The sequence below is a fragment of the Sander lucioperca genome, chromosome 2 (genome assembly GCF_008315115.2).
Source record: "Sander lucioperca isolate FBNREF2018 chromosome 2, SLUC_FBN_1.2, whole genome shotgun sequence".
Taxonomy (NCBI): domain Eukaryota; kingdom Metazoa; phylum Chordata; class Actinopteri; order Perciformes; family Percidae; genus Sander; species Sander lucioperca.
The window spans coordinates 14,834,588-14,844,874 of NC_050174.1; the positions used below are offsets into that span (position 1 = coordinate 14,834,588).

General features: G+C 44.6%; 1 protein-coding gene across 1 annotated transcript; it reads left to right on the forward strand.

The window, feature by feature from the left end:
• Window positions 1–249: 249 nt before the first annotated feature.
• On the forward strand, window positions 250–9,477 carry rgmb (repulsive guidance molecule BMP co-receptor b). Its single transcript, XM_031308923.2, has 3 exons — window positions 250–791; window positions 4,940–5,493; window positions 7,083–9,477. The coding sequence occupies exons 1-3, from the start codon at window positions 677–679 to the stop codon at window positions 7,839–7,841; spliced, it is 1,428 nt and encodes a 475-aa protein (XP_031164783.1). The 5' UTR covers window positions 250–676; the 3' UTR covers window positions 7,842–9,477.
• The last annotated feature ends 810 nt before the right edge of the window (window positions 9,478–10,287 follow it).

A 10,287-nucleotide genomic window follows, 5' to 3' on the forward strand; every position in this document is an offset into this window, starting at 1 on the left:
TGATCAGCTTTCACTTTGCCAAGTAAAATAGGCCTACCTTGGCTTGGCAGCGCTACATCGGAAACCCATTATTCTCTGCAGTGATTTAATGGCATCTTACCAACGTTTTACAACTTTTATCTCCGGCCTCTTCATTATTTTGTAGTCTGCTTCTCTCTCTGTGAGTGAGAGTCGTGGTAGGCGGGTTTTCCGCCAGCAGGGTTTGGTTGATTCTCTATTGATTTGTTGGAGGGGCAGAAGAGGAGGAGGAGAAAGTGAAAGGGGAGGAGTGGAGGAGAAACCCCGGCCTGGCTGGTGAGGAAGAGAGAGATGTGATTGTGCGTGTTTAGGACGGGAGAGGAGAGCACACTGTGATCACAATCAAGGGGAAAGTCCGACCGCGGAGGGAGCGCACTTAAATCACGTGCGGTGTGGATGTTGTATAGGGGGAAAGTAAAAGTCTCGTCGGAGTGACTTATCTTTGTACTTTGTTTTCCTCCTCTCTTTGCCTTTCGACCCCCTCCGCCCTGCATTCCGCGGAGCAGCTGTGTTTTAATGCCCCTGCGCACCCGAGGAGGAGAGGAAGGAGAGAAGAGTGAGGAAGAAGAGGCAGAAGAAGTGAGAAGGCCTGGACACCACTCCTCCTCGCCCTTTGGAGGTCCGTCCACTCTCCCCTCCTGGCCCTGCATGGACGGGGATGGGGAGAGCCGGATGCTGTTGCCGCGGGGCTGAGCGCCTCGCCTCCCCGTCTCTGGTGCGCCGCTTCCGGCCACTGCTGCTGCTGATCATCGCTCTCTGCGGTGCTCACATAGGTAACTAACTACACTTCAACACCGCAACAACGAATGTGTCTCTCGGCGTGATCGCAACTAATCTGTCATTTCACGCACTTTGTCATTCAATTTCGCACTAATTGCTGTGCGCTACACTAATTGCAACCACAGTAACACGTATTGTCAGTCTGTTGCATTAGGTTTTAATCAGAGATACTTTATTAGTTATTAGGCGTTTGTAATCATTGCGTTTCCGATCCTTGTGTTGGGCCCAGTGCTGCCTGACAATGGCTCTCTCTCCAGCGGCAGTGCAGCAGTCTGAGCACGGATCGAGTTTCTCCTCCTCTCTCCTGGGCCGTCATTCTCCTGTCTGCCCCTTAATGGCTCATGGAGGAGGGGAAGAGAGGGTGGCTATCTCTCCTCGTGTCCATATATAACAGATTACTGCTTTCCTCAGAGCAATATCGAAAGAAACAATATCTATACGAGTATAAATCTGATCTGAAAAGTTGGTAATTTGGGCTGTAGCCTACTGTTTTGTAAATCAGGCTAAACCTATTGTGGAATGCATTTTATGTTCAGTTGCATGGTGCACATTTATAAAAATGCATCATAAGAGATGGTTTGAAAGTGATTTAAGTTACACAAATATAGTATATTATTCTAAGGAAAAAAAACATAAAATAATGCTTTTCTGAACAGCAATGTGTTTGTATTTGTGGTTATTTGTCTTCTAATCACCAAAAGCAGAAAGTCCCACATCCCAATCTAAGCCACATGCTGGACAGAAGAAGAAAACAAAGAATTAAACAAAAGAAGAGAAAGCCAAAAGTTAATAAGGTGTTTGTAAGGATTACTGACACTAAAACATAATATGACTCCTTGGCTGTGGCTGTACAGAGGTCATGATTTAGTATCCACGTATTTACCACAGTGTGTGTTGGTTTTAAATTTATCATCACAGATGCATTTTTCATGTCCTCTTTCCAGAAACCAGCTTTATTTTTTGGGCCAAGTCTGTGAATGTTGCTGTGTGTGCAGGGGGTCTGCTGTTATGGCAGCTGTCTGTTGAGCAGTCACACCTTCAGTAATTAGTTTAACACGGCACAGGCAGCGGGACAAAACCGCCTCTGCACGCAGCCTGGTGGGAACAGAGAGACCCACTTCACATTAAAGACCCTCTTGGCACCTTCTGCTACACGTGCGTCACCTGGAAAGCATGTGCATATATTTAGTCAGTTGTTTTATTTGTTATAACTTGTACATTTCAAGGCATTCAGACATATTCCATTGTCGCTCCAGCCATTAGCTCCATGTGTCTGTTTAGACAGGGTGGTAGGAATGTCTGAGTTGTTGACTATTGTTCGCACTCCTGAGTGTCTGGTCGAGAGCGAGAAAGAGTGCACGCTGTAGTGAGCTCCTGTAAAGCTTTGTATCTGTAAGCTTGGAGGGCTGTTTGTGTGATTTGAGCTCAGTGTGTGTGTGTGTGTGTGTGTGTGTGTGTGTGTGTGTGTGTGTGTGTGTGTGTGTCTGTGTCTGTGTGAGAGAGAAAGAGAGAGAGAGAGAGAGAGAGAGAAAGTGCACACAACAAGGTGATCAATAAGCACTTCACAAGCTATTCCCTCGGTTGAGAGATGATCCCAGTAGATCCTTTTCTGATCTCCGGAGATCAGAAAAGTTGGAGGCTGTCGGATAGGGAGACAAAGAATCGCTAAACTGAGCCTGAGAGATTCAGATGGAGGATCTTTTGACCTCTGTCTGATGGTGGAGAGGGTGGAGAGGGTGGAGAGGGTGGAGAGGGTGCCTTAGGATGCAGGAGTGAGAGACCGGTCAAGGAATCAGACTGAGATGGCTGTAAACAGGAGAGAATAGGGCTATATCAGAACAGTGCTGATGGAGGGAAATGATTTGAGCTGGAAAAATATCTGACAACAGATGAGGCTTGAGAGAAAAGAAGAGATGAGACCCAGGAGTGGAGGATGGAGTGATATAGAGAGGTTAATATTGTGGTAGGGCATGGAAGGAGTGCTGTGGGCATTGCTGGCTGTTTTATTGTGTCTAGATTAGATACTCACCCCAGGGGGATGAAACAAACCAGGCTCTGGATGTGTTGAACAGCCCTCGTGCATCAGCTCCTCACATGAGGAGTTCTTTATTCTCTTCTTAATACTATTTCCAAGTCAATTCAGTATTCATCACCTTGACTCGATTTACCACAAATTGCTTATTTATATGCATAGATTGGATTTTCTTTTACAAAAGTACAGCTATGTGTGTTTAGAAGGAAGCCTTAGGAGGATGGCTTCACAAAAGGGAGATCATACTGGAAGAGCAAAAATATGAAAATTGTGCTTTATATTATTAATCATCTCATGAAAATCCCCTTTTTGTGTGTGTGATGCATGCACAGGGAGGCAGTGCAGGGTCAGCTGGTGTGAAACTTCAGTAGATGCTTGTTGTCAGAGAGGTTTTAACCTTTATATAAGTCAGCAGTTTGAACTCAAGTCCTTCAGTTACAGGGCTGACTCTCTTCTCTGCTACGTCACCCTGCTGGGAAAATGTCAGTGAATGAGTTCTTTTGTGTGTTTTTAGAGCAGCTCATGATTCTGATACCCCTTCGAAAGAGAATAAACCCGCTCTGATTAGATTGGGAGCGGTATTTAGGTACTGCGGGGCAGATAGGAGGGAAAGAAGGAGGCTGTTGGTGCGCCAGTCAAAGACACAATGTGTCCTCAGTACTCAGACTGTCTGTACAGTGGTTGTTGGCATGGACGGCAGCCTGTGTGTGTGTGTGTGTGTGTGTGTGTGTGTCTGTGGGTTGGTGTCAGTATTTAACAGGCAGGAGAGAGATTCTAAAGCGGGGTGTGAGTGGGGGTCCGTACCTGCACCTTGATTTCTAAAACTCAGATCACTACTGCCCCCAAATGGTGGTACCCAACTCCTTCATGCCCCAAAATGAAATAAATGTACAAAGAAGAGCTGGAATGTGCTGTTTGCTTGTGTGTGTTTATTTGTAAGTGGTTTTGAAGTGATGGTGTGACATTAAGGGAATCAGTAAAAACCATGCACTTTCTGCTTTTGCTTGGCCATTAGAAGATCATACCACCATCTGAAGATCACTGACTGTGTACATTTAACGAAAGCACAAGCAGCATTCTTTCTAAGATAGCTATTTGTGTGTGTGTGTGTGTGTGTGTGTGTGTGTGTGTGTGTGTGTGCGCGTGTGTGTGTGTGCGCGTGTGTGTGTGCGCGTGTGTGTGTGTGTGTGTGTGTGTGTGTGTGTGTGTGTGTGTGTGTGTGTGTGTGTGTGTGTGTGTGTGTGTGTGTGTGCAACTGCCCATACACTGCAGAGCCTCTCTCTGGCATAATCTAATGGGAGAACGCTGTGACTGATGCATTAGGTCTGGTCTCTAATCTCTCTCTCGCTCTAACTCCCTCTCTCTCTGATGATCTATGATATAAAAGGCTGGTTTGACCCTTGTTACATTCAGAAATATAGCAACAGATAAAACATCAGGGACAATTTTGGACAAAGAAATTGGTTCCTAATGGGTAAACAGGGACAGAATAATCAGTCTTTTGGATGCATTTTCTTACTTCAGCCTGCTCTGGTGCTCATAGCTTTAACATTAAAGTGACAAAAAAACTTGAAGTTATATCTAATAAACTAAATAAACATTTCTGATCGTGTATTTTATCTGCTAAAGCTACACAGGATCACAAATACAATACCCTCAACAAAAATTGAACATTATAAGCTTCACAAAGTCATGGTAGTATGTTTGTGTACATAGCACACCTTGTATTGTTATGTGCTCCCTGGCTATATAAGCAGTATTATCTCACTCCTTGTGGGAAAACGTTCTTTATCTTTTCTCTCTGGCTGCTCTTTGGTTTATTACACTTAAGGTTTATTACACTCACAGAGCGGCACTACTGATTCATCAAGACTTTTAACCAGTGGACGGTTCTTTTTCCGATTAGACTGGATTGTAACAGGCCGGTAGCATTTTGTGTTTAAGTTCAAAGTAACCTTAATAGTCTTCTGTGTGCACATGAGTTTTGCATTTTTCTCTGTGTAGTACATACCCACATTATCAGACGTGTGATAATCTGTAAGGCTGTTAGGGCTGTTCCTGTAATGATATCACTCTGCTAACAATATTTCTGCTCTCTGTCCTCTCCAGGTCAGTGCCAGGTGTCCACCCCTCAGTGCCGTATACAGAAGTGCACCACCGACTTCGTCTCCCTTACCTCCCACCTGACGCCGGCCGTGGATGGCTTTCACACTGAGTTTTGCAAAGCTTTACGTGCATACTCGGCCTGCACCCAGAGGACAGCCAAGTCCTGCCGTGGGAACCTTGTCTTCCACTCTGCTGTGCTGGGCATCTCCGACCTCATGAGCCAGAGGAACTGCTCCAGAGACGGGCCCACGTCCTCCACGCACCCTGAAGTTCAACACGAGCCCTGCAACTACCACAGTCGCACCCAGCATGCTCACACACACTCCCACGTGCATGCACACACACACTCCCATGCTCACGGCCACAGCCAGGGCCACTCTCGGCCTGTCTATCTGTTCTGCGGGCTGTTCGGGGACCCACACCTGAGGACGTTTAAGGACAGCTTCCAGACTTGCAAGGTGGAGGGGGCGTGGCCTCTCATCGATAATGACTATCTGTCAGTACAGGTCACTAATGTTCCTGTGGTACCTGGCTCCAGTGCCACAGCAACTAATAAGGTGAGAAGAGAACCTTTATAAAGCAGGGAGCAGAGAGAAGTGAGCTTTTGAGGTCTAATTTGCTGTTATTAAGGCTGAAAGAGTTTCCTAAGTGAAGGCAGCTGGCGTAATCTAGTTTATTTGTGTGTGTTTGCGTGCATGCATGCGTGTGTGTGTGTGTGTGTGTGTGTGTGTGTGTGTGTTAGAGAGAGAAACATTTTCTATAATGAACTCTTAATTGCTTCTTTTTTCTTCTGTGCTTCAGAGTAAGAAATCTTATAAATGTGAGGCTAGAAAACATGCTTGATCTCCCTGCTACTTTTCTCTCTCTTTCTGTCTCGTTCAATGTGTCTTTCGCTCCCTCAGACTCACAGGTGTGAGGAAAACCGCCCGATCTTGTGACTATCTCTTGTGACTGAAGCAGTGTTGGAAACCTAACTTGGTTAATGGCTGCATATAGCCTGACCTCTAATAACATGGAATGAGATGTGTGAAAGGACCCACTGTTTACTCATGTGTGTGTTTGCAAGTATCTGTGTGTGTGTGTGTGTGTGTGTGTGTGTGAGTGTGTGTGTGTGTGTGTGTGTGTGTGTGTGTGTGTGTGTCTCTCATAAGTGGCACTCCTTACACTCAGTCACTATGTGTGTTAAGGGGCCTTATCCCTTTATGACGAAAAAGACACACACACACACACACACACACACACACCACCAAATGGATGGCGAGCCACACAAGGTGATCTTTGTGGTGTTAAAGAAGCTATGTTGATATTTCCCCTGATGATCTGCCCTCTCTAGCTTAGTCGATAGCTTTAATTATTAAAACATACACACCCATGCATACACTTAGTCATCCACACATTGACATAAAGACACACACACACGCATACACACACACACACACACACACACACACACACACACACACACACACACACATTAAGCAAATGCGGAGCTGAAGGTTTGACCTTGTGTCAGAGGTGGGGCAAGTTATTAGTCACGATTATTATAGACACACACACACACACACACACACACACACACACACACACACACACACATACACACACACACACACACACACACACACACACACAGCCCTCCAGGCTTAATGGCCTGCCATGCCTCATTCCTCACAGCTGTCATGTGAACAATGCAGCCATTCACCGGAACTATGATGCGAGTGCTAACCGTAATTCTCACACCACACCCCTGTATCCACTGCCTCCACTTACCACTGAGCCCTGTGTGTGTGCGTATGTCAGCATGTTTGCATAGCTGTGTCAAATTACAAGTTGTTGAAAAGTAATTTAGTAATTTCTCAAATGTTGTGTGATGAGAGTCAGTAACCTGTGTAATGGGTGTGTGAGAGAGATTTACCTTGTCTCAATTTTGTCCAACCGAAAGATACTCAATAAAGATATTTATTTGAATAATAAATCAGTTAACTATGATTAATTGTCTCATTGTTATAGCTCTTCTCATCTCCTTGATGACAGTTGTATGTCCTATATCTAATGAATTGAGTTTGTAACTGTAACTGTATATCAAGCATTATCCTTTATTGAACCCCCTTTAAACTTATATGTCTCTCTCTCTCCCTCTCTATAGATCACCATCATCTTCAAGCCCTATGAGGGTTGTACAGACCAGAGGGTCTACCAGGCCGTCACAGACAACCTCCCTGCTGCCTTTGATGATGGAACCGTAAGCAGTGGAGATCCCATCCACATTTCTGCTGGTGCAGAAGGTGCAACTGGTAAAGTCCGGGCTCTGTGGATCTCTGAGCGCAGCCCAGGGCACCACGTGGAGCTGCACGCTGGCTACATAGGTGTAACTGTCATCGTTCGCCAGCTAGGCCACTACCTGACCCTGGCGGTGCGGATCCCAGAGGAGCTGGCTCAGGCCTACGATGCCACCCAGGACCTGCAGCTCTGTCTGAATGGCTGCCCCGGCGGAGAACGCATCGACCAGGCAGGGCATCTTCCCCTGCCCCTCTCCCCTCCTGCGCTCGGCCTGCAGCTTCAGCAGCTGCGTCGGCCCAGCTACTCCTCACAGACACAAGCATCCCCCTACGGTGCCGCGCAGGTTTTCAGTGTCGAGGGGGCGAAGGAACGATGCAGGGAGCAGCTGGAGGTGCAGGACATTTACTTTCACTCCTGCGTGTTTGATCTCCTCACCACCGGCGATGCTAACTTCACAATGGCGGCGTACAGCGCCCTGAAGGACATGGAGAGTCTCCATCCACACCGTGATAGATGGAGGATCTACCCCCGCGGCTCTGCCACTTCCACCTTACACTCTGATTCTCAACCTATATTGCGGCTAGCTCTGCTCCTGCTGTGTGCTCTGAGCGTAGTATTGATGTAAGAGTGGGAGTGGGAGGCTTGTGTAGGCCTATGTGTGTGCACTAGAGAGAGAGTTTGGGGAGATTTTTGCGAAGCACTGATACTGAGCACTGATTCCTCTCTCATGTTCAGAGGAAACAGCAGTCTGGACAGTTACTGCGAACTGTTGTTTTTAGCACCGGAGATGGTAACACTAACTGCATCTTACCTGGCGAATCAGCCCTCTGGGAAATAGCACAGGTGATGTGATGTTGGCTTTCTTCATCTTTGGATGAAGAAAGCACTTGACAATGACACAAACGTACCTGTGTGAGTGAATAGAGTGTGTGGATATACACTCCAAACTGTAAATAGCTTGTCTTCAGTGCAAAGTGTAATGGCGTGGAGTTCATTTTTTGTGTCATTTGATGTGATATTTTCTTTGATACCTCAGACAGAGGATGTTTGTTTTAACAGAAGCACTTTATTTAGTTTTTTGTTGTTGTTATAACAAATCCACATCAGTGTTTCTTTCTCTCACTTACTGTCCTCCATGACAATCTCCAATGGCTCAAGGTTTGGAGATCATCCATAAATAGATTTTTGATCCTTTCAAAGTAAAAGTCTGTTAAATACAAGGAGCTGCCATTTTTGCTAAATGCATCATTCTTCTAATAGCTGATTTGACTCAGCATCTCATTTTAAGTCAGTCAATGTGAGTTGTTCCCTTTTGAATGTATTGTGAATAGTGTCACAGCAGATGCCATCAGTACTATTTTGTTGCTGTATGAATTTCTCGTTTTTTCTCAGTCCTGATTTCAAATATGTGCGATTGTGTATGAAAGTGTGTGTGTGTGGGTGCATCAGTGTTTTTTTTTTTAATACCAATTAGTGATGTGCTTGGATGTGTTTTTATTTCCTCTAAGAATCATGTCAGAGTTAATCCCACCTTTTTGCCAAGAGGCTGTGATGATGCCGGCATATGTTGCTCTCTGTATTCTTTGTTGTGTTAATTTGAGCCAAAGACCGATAATGTGTTTTATGTACACAGGAGATCACAACTCACCACCAAACCAGCACTTGTCTCCTCCTCACACTCTCTCCCCTGTTTTTAATGTTGCTCCTGTAGACTGTTTTACTCCTACTGCCAGAATTGATGAGCTGCTCCTTACTGGGATACGTGTAAGATACTGGAGTGCACACCAAACTCGGCAAATCACTGAGAACTCTACCACACCGTCTGCTTCAGCAGTGTGTTGTGGGAAATGTATGCTATTTGATACCTGATAGACATGTCAAGACTATGAGTTTTTTTAAGATGTAGCATTCTGTATAATTATGCCCCATTTGGTTGGCCATAATCAGCTTAATATCAGTTGTTGGCAATGTGATCTCTTACATCATGTGTGAGTGTCAGTTTGGTGAAGAGTGACTGGTCAATATTGAAATACTTAACTTATTTATGAACGTAGTGTCCTGTAGAGGAAGTAAAGCTCCATATTCTTGCTGTTGGATAATAATTTAAAAAAATGTCAGATGTGATTGTACTGCCACTTAGTGGTGCTCTGTTGCTATGTCAATGTGTTACTCAAGGCGCTCAAAAAAACATGGAAAAAGGAAAAAACTGTGTGCAAGTGTTTTATTTAAAAAAACAATAAAGTCAAAATGGTCCAAGCTTACATCTTGTTTATTAATGTCACATTTAACAGAAATATAAAAAAAAGCAAAACAACATCCTAAAAATGTAAAATTATGTTCATTTGTAACTCCCCACTATTTATTTAGTAATACAAGGAATTGAGGATTCATAGAATACACACAGATCTTCTCACAAACACACATATGCATATAACAGCATGTGCACCAACCCATCTGTCTGAGGTTAGGTTTTGATCAGATACCAGGTTTGGCTTCACAGACACAATCTCTTTTCAACTGCCACAGTCGGCAACACCTGGGATGTCAATAAGAAAATGCTGAAAAGGGCGCGACAAAAAAATGGAAGCATTTGAGACCTGCTACTCCTATAATCCTGAAAGTGGATAATTTCCCATTTAATTCATGAGATTCCAATCCGAAACCTCAAGGGGCAACTTTTTCCAGTGCAGAAATCCTCACTGTGCAGATTCAGACAACATAGAGTTCCCCTCTCTGGGTTAGTTTTCTTTTCAAGGCCACACGGTACATCAGAAGCTCTTCCAACCATCTGAAAGATCAAATGCATTGTAAGAAACAATTACCTAATATCTTAGATAAAACCTTTCACACTGTTAGACAACACCATAAAAGTTAGTGAAAACCTGGTTATTTTCTCAATAAAGGCACATCAGTCCAAACAAGACACATATACTCATCCTCTTACCACTTAATCACAACGTAAGTAGTCATCAAAGTGTTGAAGACGATAATCTTCATGAGAAGCAGCCTCATAACCAAGACAATTACTGTGTTTGTCCACACAGCAACATCTGGAGATCAAACCACAGAGA

Excerpts from the sequence above, each read along its gene's own strand:
- rgmb (XM_031308923.2), top strand. The coding sequence starts at position 677 with ATGGGGAGAGCCGGATGCTGTTGCCGCGGGGCTGAGCGCCTCGCCTCC. Across the intron at positions 792-4,939 it reads TCTCTGCGGTGCTCACATAG|GTCAGTGCCAGGTGTCCACC; the intron begins GTAACTAACTAC and ends TGTCCTCTCCAG. Across the intron at positions 5,494-7,082 it reads GTGCCACAGCAACTAATAAG|ATCACCATCATCTTCAAGCC; the intron begins GTGAGAAGAGAA and ends CCCTCTCTATAG.